Raw genomic sequence first — 27,533 nt, forward strand, 5'->3', positions numbered from 1 at the left:
TTATCAAAATTGATTTTGATATTTTTTTGGATGTTGGGCACTGGCAACTTGTATATTTTTGGTGGTGCAATAACTGAATGAAAGAAGACACAAAAGATGGAAGGATAGAAAAGGTGGCAGAGAGGGTATTGGAGTAGACAAGAAGATGGAAGGGTGGGATTAAATATAAAGTGAAAGAAGAGACTGAGTGACTGGAAGGGGAGCATAGAGGGGAAATTAGGTAGGAAGCTGGCCTTTTTCTTTAATCTTATTTGCAGGGTGGCCCTAATAAGATTCTATGCCATTGTCCATTTGGCCAGGCACGGCCAAGTTAATACAGTTGGCTCCTAGATTTGAGCAAAATTTCAGCAGCCTTGAATTAAACTGTTTACATGCAGTTAGTCTATTTCTTTTTCTACCCTAAAAGTTGATCCCTCTGTTTATTTCACCACTGTATATGGAAGTTTGTTCTACTATAATTGCTCTTTGAAGAATTTAGAATTTCACTTCTCATGAAAAAATCTTTAATATAATTGGTTGTGAATAATGCAGTTGGATTAATTTGGACAGTTTTAATAACACAGTAGAGCACCCTTTTATGGAGCATCATTGGTAACAGGTTTGTTCCAGAAAATAGTTTTTTATGGATTATCACTTTTTCTGGATAGTGGAACATATGAAACCAGATAACAGAACAGGGGCTGGAGCCCATGACATTTTTTGATCAGTGGGAGTTTTAAGATAAAAGAACTTCAGATACAAGGTGCTGTACTGTTTCACTGGTTTGTTAGCTAGAGGGATCTAATGTGCATGGGATTGCTTTTGCAACTTTTCAGTCTTGAAAACCCCATGACAGAATGAGTCCTATTTCTAAAGTGCAGCATTTGATGCAAAGCCAGAGAAATAGCACAGAACTATTTCATATGAGTCTCACTGGCAAGATTCATTTTGAACTCTTAACCAGGAAGCACCTTACAGTAACAGTAGCCATAGTCTGCAGTGCATACATAAAAGGGGAAATGAAAGGTAAACCAGCAAAAGACTAACAAGTGACTCAGTTCTTTTTGTTTTAAAGCTGGCAAAAGTAGAGCATTCTATATGGCCAGCAGGAGCAAGTTCCATAGAAAAGGGGCAAGAAGTGAGAGAGATCAAAATAGTAACTAGAACAAACGGGAAAGCAGACAGCTCAGCAGCGCATGGTTCGGAGAGAGGTATCTTCAAAGGATACTAATGATGCATTAAAATTAGGGTATCCCGACAGTGAGGTTCCAATAATAAGAAAAGTAGTCCAAGTGCCTGTAACTAAAAACTCACCTGAGCTAAAAAAAAAATCTAACTTATCCCTATCAATTAAAAAGCAGAATGAAAATACAAACAAAAAACAAACTTTGAAATGTTTGTATGCTAATGCCAGAAGTCTGAAGTAAGATGGGAGAATTAGAATGCATAGCAGTGAATGATGACATAGACTTAATTGGCATCTCAGAGACATGGTGGAAGGAGGACAACCAATGGGACAGTGCTATACTGGGGTACAAATTATATCCTAATGACAGAGGAGCACCCGGGAGGCGGTGTGGCGCTTTATGTCCGGGATGGCATAGAGTCCAATAGGGTAAACTTCCTGCATGAGACTAAATGCAAAATTGAATATTTATGGGTAGAAATCCCTTGTGAGTCGGAGAAGAGATTAGTGATAGGAGTATACTACCGTCCACCTGGTCAAGATGGTGAGACAGACAGTGAAATGCTAAGAGAAATTAGGGAAGCTAACCAATTCGTAGTGCGGTACTAATGGGAGACTTCAATTACCTCATATAAATACGTTGTGAAGCTACAATTTCTCCTTCAATGTGCTGTATATTATTAATGTAAATTAATTTATATAAAGGACCATCATAAAACCCACGGTATACTAGCTGTTTTAGCTTTATGTATTAACCGCTACGGGTCATTTTTAATCATCGGTCCAAGTCCTTTTATTAATAATTATACTTTTTCATTTTTTCATTTATTACTTTTTTTGTTTTGAATTTTTCTTAAAATTAATGTAGAACCGATACGTCCCTTAGGTGACAACGCTGCTGCGCTTCAGAAAATCCAGTTCTTTTGATGGCGCTGCCGCACTTCAGAGAATTAATTTACTCAAGGGACAGTTGTTCAACGAGTCCAGTCCGACGTACGTTTCGCAAAGCTGCTTCAGGGACTGCAACCAACATGGATTCTCCTATACAAGTCACTGAGACATGAAAATCATCATGTCCTCATGGCTATTTCTATTCAAACCTTGCCGCCTATTCCTCTTGTCGGCGGATCTGGAGGTCTGCTAGATGGAGAGCCCCCCCCCCCCAATGATCCATGGGAAGATGCCGCCGCCTCTGATCATTCTTCACAAGCTTCGGAAGAACTTCTCTCAGAGCCTTCACCCCCAGAAGAAAGGTGATGCTCACCTCCTGAAGACCTCTTCTTTGCCAGTTTTGTCAGAGATATGTCTGAAACCATTCCATTTAAACTGTTAACGGAAGAGAACGCTAGGCACAAAATGCTAAGGTCCTGCAGTTTGTGGATGCCCCAAAAGAGGTAATGACAATCCCAGTGCATGAGGTTCTCCTCGATCTCTTGCACCACCTCTGGGAACACCCAGGTACAGTGCCTCCGGTCAACAAAAAGGCTGACACAAACTACCTAGTACAGCAAGCCTTGGTGTTTCAAAAGAGCCAATTACCCCACCAATCTAGTTGTGGAATCAGCCCAGAGGAAGCTAGAAGGACCCATCCTCACTCCTCCGCCCCTTCTGGAAAAGATAGGAAGGCATTAGACGCCTTAGGCCGCAGGGTCTTTCTAGGGTCCATGTTAATCGCTCGCATAGCAGCGTACCAACTTTACATGACCCAATACAATAGAAATCTTTCCAAACAAGTCCAGGGATTTTCAGAAACCCTGCCACAACAGGTCCAGGAGGGCTTAGCCTCCATCCTTCAGAAAGGCTTGGAAGCTGGAATGCATGAGGTCAGAGCGGCCTATGACTCTTTCGAGACAGCATCCAGAGTCTCAGCATTGGGCATTAGTGCCAGACGTTGGGCCTAGCTCACGGCCTCTGACCTGCATCCAGAGGTGCAGGACAAATTGGCTGATCTCCCCTATACAAGAGAGAATCTTTTTGGGGACAAGATAAAGGATACTGTGGCCCAGCTTAAGGACCATCACAAAACCTTACGTCAACGTTCCACTGCCACCTTGGATGCCCCTTCTGCAACCCGTAAGGGCTCGCTTAGGGACACCAGGAAACAATTCTACCGGCCACGAAATATTACCCTCCTACATCCCGCCCTCGCACGACCCAGCACTCTCAGAGCTCAGCCTCATCAACAAGAGGGCTCCTAGACCTCAGCCAGCTCCCCAAGCGGAACCTGCAGAAGGTTTTTGACTCTCATCCACTGAGCAGCAGCCACGCCCCCTTGATCACCAATTCACCGGTGGGAGGTCGCCTGAGTCACTTTGTAGTCAATTGGCGCCTGATTACCACCGACCATTGGGTGGTGGTAATCATCATCCACGGTTACCACCTAAATATCCTCTCTGTGCCCTCAGACTTCCCGCCTGCCCCGGCATAGAGCCTGAACAATCACACAGCACTCCTCTAGTCAGAACTCTCGGCCCTACTGACAGCCAGAGCCGAGGAACCGGTTCTCAAGCCTCAGTGGCGAAAAAGAGGTTCTACTCTCGTTATTTTCTTTTCCCAAAGAAAACCGGAGGCCTCCACCCTATCCTCGATCTTCGGGCTTTAAACAGATTCCTCCGCAAGGAGCACTTCAGGATGCTATGCTTGGGCACTGTGCTCCCACTTGTTCATCAAGGACATTGGCTCTGCTCGCTGGATATACAAGACGCTTACTCCCACATCGCGATTTTTCCTCCCCATCGAAAATATCTGCGATTTTTGGTGGGACAGCAGCATTTCCAGTAGAGTGCTAGCATTCGGCACCCCGAGTGTTCACCAAGTGTTTGGCAGTCGTAGCAGCTCAGTTGAGATGCAAGGGTGTCCATGTCTTCCCATAGCTGGACGATTGGCTTCTCAAAACCCCTTCCAGAGAAGGAGCCCTACACTCCCTCCACCTGACAATATGACTGCTTCAGTCACTGGGGTTTCTGATAAATTTTCCAAAATCCCACTTGACCCCATTCCATCAACTTTTCTTCTTCGGAGCAGATCTAGACCCCACCGTGGCCAAAGTGTTCCTCCCCAGCGAACGCACAACCATATTATCCAAATTGGCCACCTTCATCCGCCGACAGCAGACAGCCTCCGCTCGCCTGCTCCTCAAGTTATTGGGACATATGGCATCAACAGTCCATGTCACCCCAATGGCTCACCTAGCCATGAGGGTCACGCAATAGACTCTAAAGTCCCAGTGGACTCAAGCCACTCAGGAGCTCTCAACGGTTGTTCAGATAACCAACCAGCTTCGACTATCCCTCGCTTGGTGGACACACAAGACCATCTTACGAAAAGGCCTTACCTTCCAGCCAGTAGCTGCTCAGGTGAGCTTAACTATGGATGCCTCCATCCTGGACTGGGGAGCCCATGTCAATGGCATGCAAACTAAAGGGCTGTGGTCCAGAGTCAAAGTGCCCTGCCAGATCAATTTCCTGGAACTCCGAGCGATGTGGTAGGCCCTATACGCATTCCAGGACTGCTTGTCCAACAAGGTCATTTTGATTCAGATGGACGACCAGGTAGCCATGTAGTACCTGAACAAGCAGGGGGGCATGGGCTGTTACCTGCTCTGCTGAGAGGCGGCGCAGATTTGGGCCTGGGCCCTGTCGCATTCCATGCTCCTGCGAACCACCTACCTGACAGGCACAGAGAACGTGATGGCAGACTGCCTCAGCTGGACTTTCCAACCCCACGAGTGGTCCCTACATCCCTCTGTAGCCAACAGGATCTTCCACCGGTGGGGTCAGCCGGACATCGATCTCTTTGCATCCTATTGCAACCGCAAAGTGGAACGATATTGCTCCCTACACAGGGACCAAAGGACACCAGCTCGGGATGCCTTCGCCCACTCCTGGAGTATGGGTCTGTTATATGCATACCCTCCGATACTGCTCAACAGCAAGACTCTCGTGAAGCTACAGGACCCGAGGCTCAATGATCCTCATAGCCCCACACTTGCCGAGACAAGTCTAGTTTCCCATACTCTGCGACCTCTCTGTCCAGGAGCCCATTCGCCTAGGCACAGCCCCCAACCTCATCACACAGGATCAGGGCAAACTGCGCCATCCAAACCTCCAGTCCCTGTCCCTGTCAGCCTGGAAGTTGAAAGGTTAGTTCTACGATCCCTCGACCTTTCTAATAATGTCTCACAGGTCCTCGTAGCTTCACGAAAGCCTTCTACGCGGAAGTCTTATCGGTCAAAGTGGAAACTATTCTCATGGTGCACACAGAAAGGTCTTGATCCCTTCTCCTTCCCCACACCAAAGCTCCTGGACTACCTCTGGCACCTCTCGGAGTCTGGTCTCCAAACTACCTCTGTCTGGGTGCACCTGAGTGCCATAGCGGCTTACCATCAAGGAGTAGGGGATGCTTCAGTAACAACACAACCCCTGGTAGGCCGCTTCATGAGAGGCTTACTACAGCTAAAGCCTCCACTACGTCCCCCTGTTGTGGCCTGGGACCTCAATGTTGTGCTGGTGTGGCTCATGCGACCTCCGTTTGAGCCCCTGCATTCCTGTGAGCTAAAACACCTCACATGGAAAGTCCTTTTCCTGGTGGTGATCACATCCACTCAGAGTCAGTAAGCTGCAGGCCCTCGTGACCTGTCCGCCATACCCAAGGTTCCTTCATGACAAGGTGGTACTGCGCACTTGCCCTAAGTTTTTGCCGAAGGTAGTGATTGACTTCCACCTAAATCAGTCCATTAGACTGCCCACCTTTTTCCCCGAGACCAAACTCTCATTCGGGTGAGAGGGCTCTGCATTCCTTGGACTGTAAGCATGCGCTTGCTTTTTATTTAGACCACATCACAGCCTATAGGCAGTCCAACCCTTCGTCTCCTTTCATAAGAATAGACTAGGGATTGCGGTGGGCAAGTAGACTCTACCTGGTTGGCGGACTGTATTGCTTTCTGCTACCAGCAAGCAGGCCTTCCGCCCGAGGGACGAGTAAAGGCGTACTCTGTATGGGCCATGTCAACGTCAGTAGTATACTTTCGATCAGTGCCTATTGCCGACATTTGCAGGGCTGCGACGTGGTGCTCCCTCCACACCTTCGCAGCCCATTACTGTCTGGACCAGAATGGTCGACAAGACAGCGTCTTTGGCCAGTCTGTCCTACGTAATTTGTTTCCAGTGTAGGAACCCAACTCTTCCTACCTAGGGCCCAGTGTGAGTTTTCAGTCTGCCCATTGTTGCCAACAACACCCCAGTTGGCAACAGTGGGGTGCTGTTGGCACATGGTTAGGTGCTGGTTGGCCTAGGTTGTTTCGGGAGCAGCCTGTAGCTTGCTATTCACCCATCTGTGAGGACTACCATCCTGCTTGTCCTGGGAGAAAGCAGAGTTGCTTACCTGAAACAGGTGTTCTCCCAGGACAGCAGGATGGTAGTCCTCACAAAACCCAGCTGCCACACCGCGGAGTTGGGTTCGCTTTCGTTTTCTTATTTTATTTTTCACTCATACTTTGCTATAAAACGAGACTGAAGGGGGACCCCGTGTGGCCACGGTTAATGGCATGCTCACTGTGTTAGTCAATGTTCTAGAAACTTTGACAAAAGTGTTCCATGACGGGGCTCCATCTGATGATGTCACCCATCTGTGAGGACTAACATCCTGCTGTCCTGGGAGAACACCTGTTACAGGTAAGCAACTCTGCTTTCTAGGTGGATATTGAGGTTGCTTAGAAGGTGGACAGATGTGAGGAAAAAATTCAGTGTATTAAAGGAGGAGCTTAATGGGCCAAGAGGGCAATAGAAGAAAAACCACCAAGTTGAGAAGGAAGAGAAACATAAGCTTAGATGTTCAAAAGAGGAGTAGTAAACAGGCCAGAGGGAGAGAACATAGCTAGGACCAAGAAATAGAGATGAGGAGACCAACATCACATCCATGGTGTGAAGGGAGTTTAAGGAGAAAACACCTCAAAGGACCGGCTCCAAAGATCTGGCCTGGTCCACCTTAAGCCTGATTCAACAGGGAATCCTGGACTTGGGTAGAGATACTGGGAAAGGAGTATTAACTAGCTAGTACCAGAGAGTGAGGGGAGGCCCCGAGGAGAGAAGGAAGCCTTTGTTTTGTTGAACTGAGAAGAATAGCAGAGCCTTTTTTTGTTCTGGTCACAAAGAAGTTTATGAAAGATTTTGCCAGGGTTCAGCCTAAAGTCTGTTGTCTGGCTATACCAAGGCTGCTGACATTGCCACACATGGCCAGATTGTCCCAGAGTGTTGATAAAAAGAGAGAGACAAAAGAGTATTTAGTGACGAAGATAGTATGAGGTGGAAGCCTGTAAACTAGCAGATCAGATGATATAACAGATGAGGACAAACGTAGTTAAGCATTCCAGAGAGCAAGGATAAATATGGAGTTTCAGGTCTTGTCACCTTTCTCCCTCAGCTTAAAATGAAGGGAAGAGTGGCATATTGGTTAGAGCAGGAGGCTGAGAATCAAAAAGCCAGGATTCAAATTCTGCTGGTGCTTCATGTGACAATGACCAAGTCACTTCATCCTTTGTTTCAGATAAAAACTTAGATTGTAAGCCCTCTGGGGGTAGGGAAATACTTATAGTAACTGAATGTAACTCATCTTAAACTGACAAGGCATGAGCTAAATTAAAATAAATTAATCCCTCAGAATTGAAAATAAAAAGTGCTAATGCAGTAACTGACCAGAAAATATTTAAAATTTTGGGGGGAAAAAAAGCAAGGACAAAATTTTTCCTGCTGCACACAATTTTGCAGACAGTAACATTTATTTAAGTAACGTGGGGTGGAAGGGTCGTTAGATTAGCAGAGATTGGAAATAAGGTTATGCATGTTAGCCATGTTGATTAGAGACACAAAATTGAAAAGGAGAAAATATGGACAGGAGTTCAGTGAGAGTCAGACATGATTAAAGGAAACTCCTCCTGTTGGAGGAAGTGAAGTCACTAACCTGAATGACTGCCTAAATGCTTTGCTCCCCACATTGACTGATAGATCCCCGAGTTGCTCAGCCTTTAATACCTCCTTGAAATCAATGTCTGAAGACTCTTCTGTGATGATGGCATGACGACAAATAAAAAGAAGTCTGTCAGCTTGTGGCAGTTCTCTTATTCCTGGAGTGGTGAGCTATTAAGAGGCCAACAATTTAGTAGAGCCAGTGGTTCATGATGTGCACAAAGTCAGCGATAGCAAAAGTGAAGGCTCTGAGACAGGTACAGTTGATGTTCCCTCCTGACAAGCCCAGATTTGGGCATAGGGAAACATAGGCAATTGCCTAGGGTGCCAGATTTTGAAGGCACCAAATATTCAGACCAAAGAGAAGCCAACTTCTGTTTGCTACAGTGCCATGTGCCAGCACAGCTTCAAAGGGGCACCCATTGCCATGTCAGTGCCTATGGGTGCCTTAAATCCAGCCCAGCCTCATGAGTTGAGTTTAAGGCCTGGTTTCATGATTTGAGAGCAGACATGATGGGGGATTAAGAAAGAGCTACTGGACACTGTATCCAAGCTGCACAGTGACTTGATGAATATAAGGAGAAGACTGGGGAGATGGAAACCAGAATTGAAGAGCAGGCTGTGTTGCTCGGGCAAGCACTGAAGTCCATAGAGGAGCTAGAAGAGATGCACATATGGCGTTTCATGACTAACTTGAGGATATTGAAAATCAAACAAGGTGCTATAACTTGCACTTCTGGGGTATTTCGGAGACCCCTGAATATTTAGATTCTGCCCAGGTTGTAATTAATATCAGTAAGGCTATCCTGGCAGGAGGCTCAGGCCCCAATCCGGAATCAGAAATTGTGATCAAGAGGGTGCATAGAACTCCTGGGGTCCCTCGGGGAGATGCTCTGTGGGATATAATTGCCTTTTCTCACAACTTTCCCATCAAAGAACAAGTCTCGCAGGCTTGGAAGCTGGGCTTTCTTGACTAAGATGGTCATACAGTGAAACTTTATAATGCTCTGTTTCCCATTACCATTGATAAGAGGAAAGAAATGAGAGAGATGGAAACTTTGCTGCTGGAGGAGAAAATAAGATATCAGTGGTGGTTCCTCTTTGGGTTAATATCTCCCATCAGTGATGTTGCTTCCAGGATTAAAACAAGTGAACAAACAGCAACAATACTTTGTACTACAAGCATCGGTGTTCATTTGGCTAAGGAATCCAAGGCAGGGTCATTCTAAATGGCAAAGGATGACAAAAGGAAGTAAACAACTCAAGGAATTCTGACGGGTCTGCTTTGGCTAGAGCCACAGACTTGGCTTAGCTCCTGTTTTTATATTGGTTATTTCATTTTAGTTCTCTGTGGCTAACTTGCGGAGCTCGTGTATCTGACCATTAGAGATCCCGTTCATTTAGATTGTTTGGGACGTTTGGACTACACATTGTTTTTACATTTTCTCTTTAATGCTTTGATCTCATTGTTGCCCCCATTTCTTCAGAGATTGGGATCTGGCAATTGTGTTTATTGGTTATTTATATATTATATGGTGGTATTCAGTGTGGTGACACCATTCCTCATGTAGGAGGCAATCTGCTTTGAGGCTTGCAGATCAGGGTTAGGAGGAGGAGGGAGGGGACGGGTTTGGGAGCCGAGGGAGGGACTTGGGTGGGTTCTCTTTAATGGTGGAGTAATACTGAAATTTTTTTTTCTCATCATGGGATGCAGGATAGTCTCTCTTAATGTTAAGAAGTTGAATTCCCCTTTTAAAAATCAAATGCTGTTTAGAGGCTAAATTTTGTAGACTGATTCTATTCATAGAAGAAACCCACCTGAAGAACAGACAAGAGACTCTTATTTTCATCAGTAACCTACTGTATTTCTTGCCTGCGGCACTTTCTGTAATAAATATGGGGGGTTAGAATGTTGATATCTACAATTTTAGTACTGAGATGAGAGGTACGTAGAGATGTAGAAGGCAGATTTATTGTCAAAAGGTTTGTCGACACTGAAACATTCTATTGTCAGTCTATATATCCTAACTCAAATCAAGGGGAATTCGTTTGGGTATCACAAGATGTGCTATTGGAGAGTCCTTATGGACATGTTATGAGATGGAATTTTAATGTTACTAGGGCTTCTTCTCTTGACTCTACTTCTCGGGCAGGTGCTATTCCCAAATCAGAGTTCAGTTGAGAAGGTTAATGGATAGGTGGAGTTTGGACATATGGAGGTTGTTTTACCCTTCTGAACATGATTATACTTTTTTCTCTAAATCCTACAGTTCCTATTCCAGGATAGATTTTTTTTTGCTTGATAAAACTTTGGTGTCAGGAACTGTAGAAACTGGCATAGGTTCCATCTGACTATGTACAAGTGTGGGTAGACCTCCAGTTGTTTAGGAAAGATAGAGGCAAATGCTTTTGAGAACTAATGCATTATAGATTTATCTACATTTCAATAATAGAGGAAGTTAATCTAGCACTCCCGGGGAACTATCTCAAGGCAATTGTCAGAGGTAAGCTTATATCCTTGGCTACCTATAAAGAAAAGGAAAAAATTAGTACTTCTCTAGTCAATATTGTTAAGAGATTGGAGAACCTCCATAAATGTTGTTCTGATCCCAAGGCTTTGTCAGAGCTTGAGTCAGCCAGACACAAGCTGCATTTATTTTCCATTGAGGAAGTCTCCCATCATCTTGATCTATCCAGGCAGACATACTTTGAATTGGGTAACAAGGCTGGCAGACTGTTAGCCCAAAAATTGAAGAGCAGGTTCTCACAGAATCAAATAATTAAGATTAAAACTAGAGGTGGGGTTTTTGTGCTAGGTAATGAAACCACGAGGCAACTGCTGCACGGAAAAAAAAGAGACTGAAGGGGGGACCCCTGGTGGCCACAGGGTTAGTGGCATGCTGGGCATGCTTAGTGTGCCAGTCAAAGTTCTAGAAACTTTGACAAAAGGGTTCCGTGATAGGGCTCCATCTGATGTCACCCTTGTGTGAGGACTAACATCCTGCTATTCTGGGAGAACACCTGTTACAGGTAAGCAACTCTGCTTTCTTCTTAGTTTGCTGCAAATTTATAATTTTGTACAAAGGAAAACAGTATCTACATTTTGAGGAATAACACTTTAAGGCAGGAGACCATACATGTAAGACCTCAATGTTGCATGTTGATTTCTGATAGTATTGATTGCTTGTATACAGTGATTTGAGTGCAAAAATGGCACCACCAAGAACCTAAACAATCTGTAAATCTTGTAATTTTGTACTTTAAAAGGATCTTTTTTTTTCTGAACAGACCACAGCTGGAGCATCTTTACTGGCAAATACATCACCTCTAACCCTCATGACATCACCGCTGTCTGTAACTAGTCAAAATGTAACTTCAGCACCATTGACTCCTTTTGGGATGCTGGGTGGGCTGGTTCCTGTGACTGTGCCATTCCAGTTTCCATTGGAGTTGCTTGGCTTTGGAACGGATACAGCCGGAGTAACAACATCTTCAGGATCTACCTCAGCGGCTTTCCATCACAGCCTAACACAGAGTAAGTGTCCTCTCTATTACAGTTTGACTCTAATTCTGGTCCTTTCCTCACCCAACATTTTTAAACTTGAAGTATGAACATATTTTTATTTATTTAGTTTGAAGTGTCACTTTCATGTCACAGTAAACACCTCTCACATTTTTGCTGTAGAAAAAAAAAAAAAGAACAAAGGATACTTTGGGACAGAGACATGGGGATCTCAAAATAATCTAGTTAAAATAATACTCTGACCCTTTCTTAAAGCTTCCCTTTTTCCTTTTATTCCAGGGAAAATTTGGAAATTTATTGTGGGGCAATAGATGATTTCATGTCTCAGACTGAAAGTGATTATATATGGGATATCTCCTGATTCATTTTTCATCTTTGTTTTCTTCCACTCCAAATTTCCTGAAATGTTACTTTCCTTTATTATTCTGTGCCCAATGTGGTCTTTCCGGGAGCTGTACTGTGCCCTATGTTATTTACACCTGCATTCTAATACCTTAGGAGCCAATTTTCTGCAAGATCTAGCCAGCTAAATAGAGATTTAGTCAACTAGATCATAAGATGAAAAGATCACCCTACAGAATGGATACATTTTGCCAGCTAGATTCACTAGCCAGCCAAAAAATGGACAATCCACAAACATTCTCAGGCAGGGCTCTTGAATTAGCTTATTCTCCTAGGAGAAGAAGGATGGTAGTCCTCACATGTGGGTGACATCATCCGATGGAGCCCAGCATGGAAACTTTTGGCAAGATCCCCCTTCAATCTCTTCTTTTCCAAGGTGCAGTTGGTGGAGCTCCACATTTTTTTCAAAATTTCTCTCGAATCCTTCGAGTTCCTTCTCAACCTGGTACGGTAGGTTATTTTCAATTTTTGCTCAATCTTGAGGTCGATTCCCTCCTCCCAGTGCCCGTTGGCCATCGACCGCATGCCAGTTCTTTCATGGCTTCGACTGGTTTTCGTCGGTACCCCCAGTGCCTGCGGACTATGACAATTATGGACCCACGTGAGGTTTGCATCCTCTCCCTGGGAGCCTTGCACAATGTGTCATGGATCAGATGAGACCCAAGGGGCGTTGTGCACACCTCGACAAAATGAAGAAACTTTTCGGGACCCCGAAATCCTCCACTCCTGTGTCTGTTGCTTCGACGGTCAAGGATTGCAGGGAGCCGTCCTTGTCTCTGACTCTTGCAGACCCTTTCATCTCCACCCCCAAGAATCGAGGAGAAGGAGATCGATCCACAGTGGTCTCTCCTCTCCCCCAGACCTCAGGTTCATCGACCTCCTCGGCACCGGGGAAAGACCGGGCTGAGCATCATAAGCATTCCTGGAAGCACCGGCACCGGTTACCATCCTGACACGGTTCCAGAGCGGCATCGGCAGCTGCCATTGAAGCGACACCGGCCATTGGAGCCCCATACTCCGGTGCCCCCAGTAGCCAGAGGCATTCCCCACCGATACCGGTGCTGGGCGCCGTGCACCTCAGGGGACTGAAGGATGAGCCGGTGGTGATGCCTCGTCCCCCTCCATCAGTCCTGACTATTCAGGACTTTTAGGAGGAGTTGGACCGCAGAGTGCAGTCTGCAGTGCTGAAGGCGCTGCAAGGTGTGAGATACCAGTGCCAGTGACCCTCCATACCCAGTGCCCAAGCTTCTGCCATCAATTCCAGCACCCTTGCTAGAGCGTCTGGACAGCCTTCTTGGTGCCCTACCAAGTCAACTGATGCCCGAGGAGCCATCAATGCCCCGCCGGCCACTGATGTCCTCCACCGGGAGCGATCTTGATTCTCGGGTCCAAGGAGGAGGATGAAGCTTCTGGGACAGGGCGTCCTCGCCCACGGTTCCCCGAGCCACTACTGGGCCCTTCCAGCTTACCGCGGCCGATGACACCCCTCGATGCCGGGGGGGTCCATCAGTGCCATCTGTACCCCTGCTCCCCTCGATGCCCCTCACAGCTCTCGGCGCCCGGGCCCAAGTGAGGAACAGGGTCCCTATGACCCTTGGGGTGATGACTCCACAGACTCGCCCTCAGAGAACTCCTACGGACCCACTCTCAGAGCCTTCGCCCCCAGTGAAGCGGCACTGGTCACTGGCGGAGGACCTGTCGTTTGTGGAGTTTGTTAGAGCTATGGCTGAGGCCATCTCCTTTAAGCTCCTTATGGAGGAGGATGCATGCCACAAGATGCTGAAGGTTCTCCAGTTTTTTGATGCTCCTAAAGATCACAACATTTTTAAAGAACTCCTCCTTGGCACGTGGGAGCTCCCCATTTCTGTCTTCCCAGTAAACAGAAAGGCCGATGCCACCTACCTTTGTTCAGCAGACCCTGGGGTTCGAAAAGAGGCAGCTTCCCCACCAGTCAGTGGTAGTGAAGTCCACCCTGAAGAAGGCCCGGTGCTCCCGTACCTATGTCCTCCGGGACGTGATTATAAGGAACTTGTCGTCATCGGGAGAAAGATCTTCCAAGGTGCCATGCTGGTCGCCCGCATTGCGGCTTACCAACTTTACATGACCCAATATAACCACAATCTCTGAAAGCGAGTCTAAGATTTTGCGGAGGGTCTTCCCCAGCAGCAGCAGGAAGCGCTTGCCGCCATTGCCTCACTGGGTCTGGAAGCAGGGAAACATGAGGTGCGATCCAGCTACGATGTTTTTGAAACTGCTGCCCACTTAGCCTCGTAGGCTATACCGACATTAAAGTAACCATCATATCAGTTTACATAATAACAAAAGGTAGAAAATACAAATAACAGGGGGAGGGGCGGGGAGAACTAAGAAACCGGGGGTCGGAAGGAGGGGACCCCAACAATTAAAGAGAAGGAGCGAAGCGAGAGGAATGGTAACACATGGTTAAGTAAGGTGCAAGAGTACAAAATATATCATGACGCCCTCCAGCAGCTGTCTGCTAGTCCCTCAGAGGGACCATCTTTGGCCAGGAAATTCTCCAGGCCAGGCTCTCGCAAGCCCTTCTTCCGGCAGCAAAAGTATTACCCTCCGGCCGCCCAGACTCGCACACCCCAGACCAGTTCTAGGGTTCGCCTCCACCAGCAGCGGGCCTCCAGACCCCAACCGACCTCCCAGCAAACACTGGCTACAGGCTTTTGGCTGGCGGCGAGGGGGAAAAAGTCAGTTGGCAGTTCCCCTGGCATTCGATCCACCAGTCAGTGACAGGCTTCTCAGCTTCACCAGGCGCTGGGAGGAGATTGTCAGACCACTGGGTCCTTTCCATCATACGCCAGGGGTACCGTCTGCACTTCAGCCGGCTCCTGGAAACTTCTCCCTCATGTCCATCGTGGGGTTCATCCGCCCACTTGGTCATTCTTCAACAAGAACTCTCTGCCCTTCTTTCAGCGGGCACCGTTGCTTGTGGGTTGCTTGTGGGTTTTTCTTTGCAGCCTTACAAATTTTCCTGGCAGTTGTCAGAAATCTTTCTGATCATGGCTTGGTATTAACAGAACCCATAATTTTCCACTTATTGATCAGAGTTTGAACAGTAGTGATTGACATTTTCTCACAGGACAAGCAGGATGGTAGTCCTCACATATGGGTGACATCATCAGGATGTAGCCCAATCATGGAACACTCTTGTCAAAGTTTCTAGAACTTTGGCACCTACTGGGCATGCCCAGCATAGCACCAACCCTGCATCCAGCAGGGGTCGCCTTCAGTCTTCTTTTTTCCGCTCAGCAGTAGCCATGCGGCTTAAGGAGCTCTCTTCAGATTCCTGACAGGAATTTTCCTCACAGAACGTCTCTCAAAATTTTCAAAAATGTTTACCCCGTAGGGGTCCTCTATCGATATCTATACTCCACGGTTGAAAGGTAAGGCTTTACCTTAGTTGTGGTCAATTCCCATCAAGTTATTCCTTCAGGGCCTACCGGCCATCGACCGCACAGTGGCTAAATATTTATTTTTTATTTTATTTAAAAGTTTTTTATATACCGACATTCATCAGTGATATCACATCGGTTCACAGTGTAACGCAAACAGACGCCTGGGATGGCGCATTACATCGAACAAATAACGTCGAACAAATATAACATGTTAACAAGAGAGTAATTGAGGGGGGGGGAGATATAAACAAAATTAGCAAGTATATACAATATGTACAGTAATGGGAGCTAACATATAATATAAGATTTAGTCAAAATATAAGGTGAGGGGGGATGAAGGGAGGGGAGTAGGGAGGGAAAGGAGAGGGAGGTAGCGCGGTGGAGAGAGATAGGGGAAGTTTAGGTGTATGCTTTCATGAAAAGACACGTCTTAAGCTTCCGCTTGAAAGTTTTTAGGCATTCTTCTTGCCGTAGTTCGACTGGCATTGTGTTCCAGAGAGTTGGCCCGGCGATCGATAGCGCACGGGCTCTCGTGGAAGTTAGTTTGTAGAGTTTGGGAGAGGGGGTAGGCATGGTGGCGAGATGAAGATGTCTAGTGGGCTTATTAGATTGGTGGAATCGGAAGGAATCATTAAACCAGTTCATTTCAGGATTGTATAAGGCCTTGTGGACGAGAGAGAGGGCCTTATATTGGATGCGGGATGCTATTGGGAGCCAATGCAGGTCTTTTAAAACAGGTGTGATATGGTCATGTCTGCGTGAGTTGGTCAAAATCCGGGCTGTAGTGTTTTGCAATATTTGGATGGGGTGGATGGCGTTGTTCGGTAGGCCGAGGAGAGAATTACAGTAGTCGGTTTTGGCGAAGATGGTGGTTTGTAGTACTGTATGGAAGTCGGGGGGATGTAGTAAGGGTTTAAGTTTTTTTAAGGTGTGAAGTTTAAAGAAGCCGTCTTTTAGTATGTTACTGATGAATTTCTTCAGCGTGAAGTGACCATCGAGGATGATTCCCAGATCCCGGACTTGTTGGGCAAATGGGATATGAGAAAGAGGGGGAGGTTCGGTAGGTTTTGGGGTGAGATGAACATGATTTCAGTTTTAGTGGTGTTAAGAGCTAAGTGGATGGAAGATAGGAGATTGTTTATGGATTGGAGAGTGTCATTCCAGATATCCATGGTTTTCGAAAGAGATTCAGTGATGGGTATGAGCAACTGAACGTCATCAGCGTAAACATAATGAGGGAGGTTGAGACTAGAAAGGAGGTAACAGAGGGGTAAGATGTAGATATCGAAAAGGGTAGAGGAAAGGGATGAACCTTGTGGGACACCTTGATTGAGGGGAATGGCCTTGGATACGTGGTTTCCCTAGCTGGATTTTGAATTTTCTGTTACTGAGGTAGGAATTGAACCAGTTGTGGGCAACACCTGTAATGCCAATTTCAGTTAACCGCTGTAGGAGAATGGAGTGGCTGATGGTGTCAAATGCGGAAGAAATGTCGAGAAAGGCAAGAATATAGGATTGTCCCTTCTCGAATCCTTTAAGTATATGGTCTGACAGGGAGAGTAAAAGAGTCTCAGTACTATGGGATTTCCGGAAACCGTACTGAGCGGGGGCAAGGATATGGTTATCCTCGAGGTATTCTGTAAGTTGTTTGTCGAAGTCATGGCGACAGGTTTTCGTCGGTGCCCAGACTGTTCTCGGACAGTATCCCTGACTGACCTGCATAGGGGCTATGTTTTATGTTTGGGGTCCGACCATGATGTCCAGACTTGCGCCAAATGTGCCCAAATGACACCGTAGAACCACAAGGCTCGTTTAGAGAAAATGGAGTTTCTCTTTCAGCCTAAAGCCCCCAGCTCCATCGACAGCTTCGACCTCGTCTGAGCCGGTTCCATCGACCTCTCATCAGCACCAGGATACTGCTGCTGCCCGACCGGCGTTGACGATTCCAAGGGTGTGTCTCACCTCCTTGCTTCCTCAAGAAAAGGACCGAGGAGATCATCATGAAAAACATCAACACAGTCATCGTAAGGCTCAGTCCGCCGTTGCAGGCAAGCCCTCATTATCGATGTCGACAGAGCCACAGACAAAGAAGCCCCGTCCAGAAAAGGCCCCATCCTCTTCTGTGACCGGGTCACTGAGGCGTTCCCCACCTTCAGTGGTGCAGGGATCTGCGATTCCACCTTCACCGGTGGACCCTCCGGCTACGCCAGTGCTGCCTCCTACTCCAGAGCCGGGGTTACTCGCCCCAGGTCTCTGCGAGGAATTGAATCGGATGATCCAAGAGGCCATTGGAAAAGCACTTCAGGGCTTCCAACCTCCATCGACGCCGGTGCTGGTTCCCGTGTTTGCACCTCTACTGGGTAGACTGGATGCGTTGATCGATGCCCTTCCACCGATGGCACTGAGAGCACCTGTGGATCCAGTACCTTCTACTCCGATTCTATTATCGGATGAAGACGAAACACCGATACCCATTTCACCGTCTGGGATCTTACCACCGACTCGTCCATCGATGTCACTGGTTCCGTCGGTGCCTCCATCGATGCCATCGGTTCTACTTCCGATGCCATCGATGCCTAAGCCTGGTCCTTCGGGATTAACACCGTTCCTCCCTTCTATGGGAGCTGGTGACCAGCCTTATGATCCTTGGACCGATGTTACTTCCCAGGATACCAATGATCTGCCTTCAGAGCCCTCTCCCCCAGATGACATTCTCCACCAGAAGATCTGTCTTTTATTAATTTCATCAAGGAAATGTCTGAAACCATTCCATTTCAACTTCAGACAGAAGAGGACTCTAGGCACAAGATTCTGGAAGTACTCCAGTTTCTTGTTGCTCCTAAGGAGATAATATCTATACCTATTCATGAAATCCTGATTGACCTCCTAAAGAGAAACTGGGAACACCCAGGTTCAGTTCCATCTGTCAACCGTAAGACAGATGCAACTTACCTCGTACAGCCAGCTCCTGGATTTCAAAATTCACAGCTGGATCATCACTCTGTGGTTGTTGAATCAGCTCAGAAAAAGGCATGACGTTCAAAACCTCATTCCTCCATACCTCCAGGGAAGGAACAAAAAACCCTGGATGCTTTTGGCGGGCGTGTCTTCCATGGCTCAATGCTGATATCTTGCATTGCCTCTTACCAGTTATACATGAACACAGTATAACAGAGACCTTTTTAAAAGGATCCAGGATTTTTCTGATTCTTTACCAGAACAACTCCAGAGTCAACTTTTTGCTCTGGCTCAAAAAGGCCTGGATGCTGGAAGTCACGAGGTACGCGCTGCATATGATATTTTTGACAATGCCTCTAGAGTGTCTGCAGCGGGTATTAGTGCAAGGAGATGGGCTTGGCTCAAATCCTCAGACTTAAGACCAGAAGTGCAAGACAAGTTAGCTGATCTACCCTGTGTAGGCGGTGAAAAAATCCGAGAGACTGTGACGCAGCTGAAGGACCATCATGAAACGCGCCAGCTTTCTTCTGTGTCGTCTGAGTTTCCATCCGCCCCAAAGAGAACTTTTAGGCGTGACTCTAAACCGCCGGCCTACAAGCCAAGAAAATTCTATCCTCCGGCTTCTAGAGGACATCCTTCCAGACCTTACCAAAAGGGACAGCCCAGACAGTCTCGTCCTCAAGTCTCAGCCAGCCTCTCAGCCTGGGCCAGCGTCAGGGTTTTGACTCCTTCCTAGAGTGTAAGCCAAATTCCTCTTCCATCCATACCAGTCGGCGGTCGGCTCTGCCACTTCAACAACATTTGGCATACAGTCACCACAGACCAGTGGGTGCTGGTGGTAGTCACTCAGGGTTACCACCTAAATTTCCTGACTGTTCCACCGGATTCCCCACCTCGGCTGACATGGGGGACTTCCAACCACTCTCTCTTGCTCGACCAGGAGATTTCAATCCTCCTCAAAATCCGAGCAATAGAACCAGTGCCCCTCTCCCAACAGGGGCAAGGGTTTTACTCCAGGTATTTTCTGATACCAAAAAAGTCAGGTGGCATACATCCGATACTGGACCTTTGCACCCTAAACAAATTTTTGCAGAAAAAAAAATTCAAAATGGTAATCTTGGCCGCTCTACTTCCTCTTCTACAAAGAGGAGATTGGCTATTCTCTCTAGATCTCCAAGACGCTTACATATACATTTCCATAACTCCTTCTCATCGCAAATTCCTGTGATTCCTGGTCGGCCCTCATCACTTCCAGTACCGTGTACTACTATTCGGCCTAGCGTCCGCTCCACGAGTATTCACCAAGTGCCTGGTGGTGGTCGCAGCCTTTCTCAGGAATCAGGGGGTGCATGTCTACCCTTATCTCGACGATTGGTTGATAAGGGCTCCGACTCAGCAAGTTGCCATTAGCCTCTCTGCGTCTCACTATCCATACCCTGATCTCCTTAGGGTTTCTAATCAACTATCCCAAATCCAAGATAGTTCCATCCCAAACCCTTTCCTTTATAGGGGCCGACCTAAACACAATACAGGCGAAAGCCTTCCTCCCCCAGGATCGCGCTTTCACCATAACCTCTCTGGCGCATCACATGCAGACTCGAGCATCTTCAACTGTTCGTCATGTCCTCATACTGCTGGGTCACATGGCGTCCTCGGTGCATGTCACTCCAATGGCTCGCCTTGCCATGAGAGTCATGCAGTGGACCCTAAAATCCCAGTGGATTCAAGCTTGTCAGCCAATGTCCAGCATTGTCCAGGTTACCAAACAGCTCCGTCTGTCTCTAGCTTGGTGGATGCACCACTCCAATCTCATTCAAGGCCTTCCATTTCAGGCTCCAGAACCTCAAATTGTCTTAACAGACGCATCCAACCTAGGGTGGGGTGCACATGTAGACCTGCAGACTCAGGGAGCCTGGTCTCCAGAGGAAGCCAGACACCAGATAAATTTCCTGGAGCTATGGGCGATCAGATATGCCCTCAAGGCCTTTCAGGACTGCCTATCAAACAAAGCCATCCTGATTCAAGCCGACAATCAGGTTGCGATGTGGTACATCAACAAACAAGGGGGAACGGACTCCTACCTCCTGTGTCAGGAAGCTGCACAGATATGGGCATGGGCCCTTTTCCACTCGATGTGCCTCAAAGCAACCTACTTGCCAGGAGTGGACAATCTCTTGGCGGACAAGCTGAGCCGCACTTTTTTCATCCATACGAGTGGTCTCTCAACCCCCACGGTGGCGGACTCGATATTCCAACGTTGGGGCTACCCTCGCATAGACCTCTTTTATGTTCAAACAATTTTTATTGAGAAAAAGCAAATATTCTTCATCCAGGCTGTGGGGACACTTCCACAGCCCAGAAACATTGTAACAATGAAAGTAGTCTGTAGCTCATTAAGGACCTCTCTATATCCCCCCATCCCCCCCCCCTTGGATTCCTGTCAGTGTCCTTTGGTGAGAGTGGGTATTCAAATGCCAGCCACATTCCCCCGGAAGTCTTCGGGGACATTCTGCACCAAATGAACCAACAGGTGAAAGTCTTCCTTCAATCGTTCAAAATCAGACTCTGTGCTTGATGAGATAGTGATTGTATGTAAACATCCCAGATGTTCAGAAATTTCCGGCGGTGCAGTGGTGACGATCTCGAGGCCGAAGATTCCATCTCCAGCAGCTTATGAAGAGCATTTCTCCACATCCAATAAGAGGGGAGCGTCAAAGCACCGCCACTGAAGTAGAATCAATCTTTTCCCCACCTGACAGGCTTTGAAGAAAAGCAAGCGAGAGTCACTTCCCCCTAATCGCAGAGCATGGAACAGAGCCAAACAACAAAGCTGACTGAGAAAATGGACCCTGGATATCTATTAAGTCCTCCAAATAGTGGACCTTCTTGGACCAAAATATGCAAATCTTTGGACAGCTCCAAAAAGCGTGAGACAAACTGCAGGCTTCAGCCAAACATTTCTCACATTAGTCTGAGGTTCGTAGCTGTGCTTTAAATAACATATGGGGTGATAAATAAGCCCTCCAGATAAATTTATATTGCATTTCCCGCAAGTTCATACTACTGGACATTCTGGGGATCAAACCAAAACTGCACTTCAGCACAGCCGGAGTCACCCTGAATATTCCGTCCTGATTCCATCTCTCCACCACCATCACCGCAAGTTCATCAACCCCTATATATTGAAGTCCCTTATGTAACCCAGCCAATGTCACTTTGGTTGTTTTTTCCAACTGTAGCAACTTATTCACTGCCTCAAAGGCTGATGGGACCTTACTGTTTACCGGCAGCGAATGCACATAATGTTGCAATTGTAAATATGAAAAGATCTGGTTTTGGTCTTATATCCCATAAATATCCCGAAGTTGTGGAGAAGGAGAGAAGCTTCCCCCTCACCATCCAGCACATGCCCCAACATTGTGTACCCTGCAGTGCCCAGGAGCGAAACGCTGTTGATATGGGACCCTGGCATAAAGTGCCTGTTCCCCTGCAGTGGGAGAAGGTGCACCGTAAGAGAGGGAATGCCCAAATGTGTGCACAGTTTCCGCCATGCACGCTTAATAAGTTCGAGTATGCTGCTATTTCGTAGCGTGTCAGGAAGCTGTGTGGTCGGCACAAGCAGAACAAATTTAAGATCCAAAGGTGCCACCATCGTTTGGTCAGCCTTGGATGGGTTTGTATGTTGACGAGCCCAATAACCACCCCCTGACAATACGTAAATTACTCTCTAAGTTGTATAAGCCCAGATCGGGGACCACCATGCCCCCACCTCCCACGTAACCATTTCAAAGCAATGCGGGGAGGTTTACCCCTCCAAAAAAAACCTACGAAGCATCGTGTCCAAAACTGGCAAATCCTTCTGCTCGAGGAGGAGGGGTAGGGTTTGAAGCACGAACAACCACTTGGGAATTAACACCATCTTAAACAGGTTAATTCGGCCCCCCCAGTGAAAGTGCTAGTTCCCGCCATCCCTGAAGTTTGTCTTTCATGTGGAGCATCATGGGTGGTACATTTAAAGTGTATAAATTCGTCGGGTCAGAGAACACCAAGATCTCCAAGTACTGGATATGACCATGTGCCCAGCGAAGTGGGAATGATCCCTGCCACCCACTCCGAACAGTCAGGCCGATACAGTAAAGCGCGGCCGTGGTTACCCGGTTTTTAACCCGCTTTGGATGCGTAAGGCGTACCCGCGATTCAGTATTGGCTTTTATGCGTCCTTACCACTTGCCGAAAAGGACGCGTATCCCTTTCCACCCGCCGCATGTATATGATATGTTAATGATCGAATTAGCTATTCCCTCCGATACAGTAACGTGCGCCCAAATTATCGCCCTGTAACCAGCTTATTACCACCGCGGTCTTTAACCTGAAATATTTACTGCCTACCCTGTCCCTGGCGTTAGTGTGGTGCTCAGTCAGCTTCGTACCGGACAGCGCCATGGACAACATGTATATACTGGCTCTGGCGATATTTTTCATTCGGTTGAGAAGCAGAATGAGAAATGCTTGATTGAGAAATGCTCAGCAGATTGGAGAGGCGAATAGGGGAGCCCAGCAGCAAGGAGAACCCATCCAACTGGAGAACCCAGCAGCAAAAAACGGAGAACCCAGCTGCAAGACTGGAGGAGGTATGTGTTCTGTTTCGGTTCAACTGTACCATCCATCTCTGGGCGTCTTTGAAGCTCTGGACATGGACGCCTCTACGGACACCGGAGAGATGGGCGTCCGCTAGGCGTCTACTAGGCGTCCTGAGGCTCCGGGGTCCAGTGGAGACATGGACGCCTCTACGGACGCCCATATGGAGCCTTCCTCCTGCGTCTAGAATAAGGCTGTAGTAGACGCTGAAATAACGCATAGCTGAGTTGAGAATACAAACTTGAGAATACACGTGTTGGAGATCCATGTATGTACTGTTAAATAATTTTTATGTGCTGCCAGTCAAACTGTACACCAGAGAATCCACAGTGTGGCATATCCATGTATGTACTGGGTAACTTTTTCTATTTGCCTTGCTATTAAATCTATATGTGCACCTGAGAATCCAGTGTTTCATATCCATGTATGTGTTGTTAAACGATTTATGTGTGTTCATCTATTAATTTGAATTTCGTGTGTTTGCCTCTGTTGTATTCCATGCAGGCAGAGCACCGTGCCATCAGCAGGCCAGGCCATCAGCGGGCATCCATGAACGGAAGCCCCGCTGCCTTGAGCGCCCGGCCGGAAGGGTTGCAGCTTGGATGTCCAGCCAGGCGCTCAAGGCAGCGGGGCCTACAGGCGGGAAGGTCCATGAACGGACGCCGCGACCTCGGACGTCCAAGGTCGTGGCGTCCGTTCATGGACCTTCCCCACCTGTATCCGGGCTTCCATGATCAGAGGCACCGCTGCCTTGAGCGCCCGGCCGGACGGCCAAGCCGCGACCTTGGACGTCCGGCCGGGCACTCAAGGTAGCGGGGCCTCCGATCATGGACGCCCGCTGATGGCCTGGCCTGCCGATGGCACGCTGATGGCCTGGGCCTGCCGATGGCACAGTGCTCTGCCTGCAGCGGGGTCTGTTGAAAAGAACCATCCATTTACCTGGTGGAATGACATTTCAAATGACATTTGAAATGACAGGTACCAACGCACCCTGGATACTGTATAGGCGCTGCATACCGCTCTATACAGTAAAATGAATTGCGACGCCTAGCGCTTCATTGACGCGCTTTGGACGCCGCTTGGATTTGCGTCTAATTTGAATACTGAATCGAGCGGTATGTGAACTAAAATATGAGCGCGGCAAACGAGCAGGCGCCCGGCACTGCCGCACTGTTTCTTACGCGTCCTTACTGTATCGGCCCGTTTGTCGGGAAAGCTCAATAATTCGGATTTCTCCCAGTTGATTTGCAGACCAGAGAAAACCCCGAAAGCCTGAAATAAACGAAGGGCAGATGGCAGCGAACGGGCCGGTGTAGTGAGAAATAGCAAGATATCATCCGCAAACGCGGCATATTAACACTGACTCATGGAACTTAATACCCCTGATATCAGGGGTAGCCTGAATATGAGCCAACAAAGGCTCCAGTGTTAAAAGGAAGAGCAGGGGGGACAGGGGACATCCCTGCCTTGTGCCTCTATATATGAAAAAAGGCGAAGGCTGGGCATTGTTTGAAATAATGGATGCCGTTGGGGTGGAGTATAACAAGCGAACGGTATTTAAAAAAAAAAACCCTCAAGCCCCAAAAGTCGTAAAAGAAACATATAGCTCCATTCAACCTGATCGAAGGCTTTTTCAGTGTCTAAACTGGCCACCAAAAAGGGGTCCCCCACCTGCCTACATAGCGCCATTGCCGAAGTTACAAGACGAATGTAAGGGCATAGCGACCCCGAACAAATCCCACCTGTCCAGGCTTTATCAACGTGGGCAAGACCTGTGCCAACCTATCTGCCAGAATTTTTGCCAACAATTTCTGGTCCACATTCAAAAGGGAGATGGGGCGATAAGAGGCCGGGGGACAAGGGGTCCCTCCCCAGTTTAGAGATTAGTGTAATATGAGCAAAGTTCGTGTGAGCCGGGTATTCACCTTTCTGAGTTAGGTCATGAAAAACCAAAGACAGCAGGCCCCCCAGGTCAGCAGAGAGAGTTTTATAAAACTCCGCAGTGAACCCATCCGGGCCTGGGGCCTTAAGCCTGGGTGCCAGATGGATAGCGCGCAGAACTTCTTGAGTAGTAATGGGTTCCTGCAGACGAGCTATTTGGTCTGAAGTTAAACTGGGAAGCATCACGCTAGAGAGGAAATGATCCGCCGCTGGCATCTGATCACCATCTGAGGAATACAAGGCCGAGTAAAATTGGTGAAAAATATCCAAAAATGTGGTCGAGGCAAGGGTCCCCGCTGGACTCCACAAAGCGGCAACAAGTTAGCCATCAATTTCCCCGCCTTATTGCCATGTTGGAACAGGCGGTACTGATAATATAGCACGCTCTTTTTTGCTCTTTGATGAAGCAAGGTATTCAGCGCCACTTGGGCCGTGAGCATATCCTCCCAGGCGGCCGTCGAGTGAACCTGGAGAAAAGCTCGCTTATCCCTGTGGAACTGGGCTGTCAGGGCCAACAATCGTTTGTCCAACATTTTCCGGTGGTGAGACAAAAAGGAGATAATATCCCCATGAATGACTGCTTTACCCGCATACCAAAATAATATCTGGTCAGAGACATGTTCCCTATTGAGATGAGAATATTCCACCCACCTGGCCTTAAATTCCTGAAAACGAGTGTCCTCTGCCAAAAAATATGGGTATCGCCACATTCTAGCCGATGAGGGGGCCGTAGACCAAGCCAAGTCCACCAAAATGGGTGCATGATCTGAAATGCTAAGTTCCTCAATTTGGGCATCCAGCACTTTGGTGAAGGCATGATCACTAATGAAAAAGTAATCTAAACGCAATGAGGAAGCATGTGCCTGCGAAAGGTGAGTGAAGTCAACTTCTGTAGGATGAAGTGTCCTCCACACATCCACCAGATGTAGGGATCTTTCGAAAAAGGTAATACCTTTACTAGACACACGCGTGGAATGTTCTGCGTGCGAGGAATCTAGAGCTGGATCCCGTACCGCATTAAAGTCGCCCCCCGTTATGATAGTCTGGTCCAAATAGGGCACCAGCTGACCATAGACTTCCCTGAAAAAGGCTGGTGTGTAACTATTTGGGGCATACACATTACACAGCACCAGTGGACTATTATACAATTCCGTGATCAATATAACGTACCTCCCCCGTGGGTCTCTGTTCTCTTAGAATGTTAAGGGGAAGATTCTTATGTATGAGTATGGCCACTCCTGCTGATTTGGATGTGGCAGATGCATAGTGGACTGCTCCTACCCATCCCTGTTTCAGTTTGAGATGTTCCTGGTCTGAAAGGTGTGTTCCCTGAAGGAAGGCTATGTCTGTGTGCTTTTTCCGCAGGAGTGTGTTAATTTTCGTTTGTTTGATCGGGGAATGAGTTCCACAGACATTCCATGAAACTATCTGAGGTCTAGAGCCCACCATTATCCAGGAGGATCAACCAAAACTGAATGCTTACATTCCCAACAAGAGACGGGGACGCCCTCCCAGTGCATGATTCTCCAGATCTTCCAACTTAGCACCCTGTTTTTCTACGATGTTCTTCAAGGCCACGATGTCGGCCTGGGCTACGTGGAGGCCATCTTAATTATCGGACACACGCGTCTCAACGTCAGCGAGCCTCCGTTCAAACCCCGCCAGCCCAGCCGATGCCTCTGCAAGCTGTTCTGATAATTTTTTTAATTCTGGGGACAGGGCTGCGATGACCACTGCCGTCATGTCTGCAAGTGCCATCGGGTGGGAGGCCGTTCCTTCAGCCTACCCTACCTCCTCCTCCGCCACCGATTCCTCAGCCTTCACCTTCTCTTTTTCTCTCTCTTTTTTCGTGCTCCTGGACGCCATCTGCTTCTCTCTGAGGCCCAAAAGTTTGCTACAACAGCAGGGGGTTTACCAGTGAGAAATTTAAATAGTTGGGAGAGTCAGGATGGGGTTGGATGGGGATGTCAAACCTGGAGCATGGAGCTCACATCAACTCCCTTCAAAGCGTCACGTGATCTCGCATAGACCTCTTTGCGTCGGTTCACAACCACAAAGTAGACAACTTCTGCTCTCTCTTTTGCAGTCATCACTCGCAACCAAGAGATGCCTTCGCCCTCTCCTAGGCCAGCGGTCTCCTTTGTGTACCCTCCACTTCCTCTCATTTCAAAGACTCTCGTGAAGCTACGGAAGGACAGGGGCTTAATGATTCTGATAGCTCCCCACTGGCCACACCAGGTGTGATTTCCAAACCTCCAGGACCTATCAGTACGCCGGCACATTCCCCTGGGGAAAGATCCCCTTCTGATAACTCAGAATGACTGGTACCTGCACCACCCCAACCTCCAGGCTCTATCTCTTGACGGCCTGGATGTTGAAAAGTTAATTCTCCAGCCTCTTAACCTTTCAGAGTTGGTATCCCGAGTCCTGGTGGCTTCACGAAAGCCTTCAACGAAAAGGTCTTATCGCTCTAAATGGGAAGAGGTTTACGGTCTGGTGCACTTCCATGTCCATAGACC

General features: G+C 47.6%; 1 protein-coding gene across 9 annotated transcripts in view; it reads left to right on the plus strand.

The window, feature by feature from the left end:
• Positions 1–27,533, plus strand: part of UBN2 (ubinuclein 2) — a 586,373-nt gene that overhangs the window by 493,622 nt on the left and 65,218 nt on the right. For 8 of the 9 annotated variants that reach the window (XR_003854673.1, XR_003854671.1, XR_003854674.1 and 5 more), the window contains exon 13: positions 11,416–11,662. The exons of the other annotated variant lie outside the window; for it this stretch is intronic. Coding sequence is in view for 4 of the 8 variants with exons in the window: in XM_029590353.1 (XP_029446213.1) it covers positions 11,416–11,662 (247 nt within the window). In the remaining 4 variants the exon portion in view is untranslated. The remainder of the gene's footprint in view (positions 1–11,415; positions 11,663–27,533) is intronic. 9 annotated transcript variants of the gene reach the window in all.

The sequence above is a fragment of the Rhinatrema bivittatum genome, chromosome 2 (assembly GCF_901001135.1).
Source record: "Rhinatrema bivittatum chromosome 2, aRhiBiv1.1, whole genome shotgun sequence".
NCBI classification, from domain to species: domain Eukaryota; kingdom Metazoa; phylum Chordata; class Amphibia; order Gymnophiona; family Rhinatrematidae; genus Rhinatrema; species Rhinatrema bivittatum.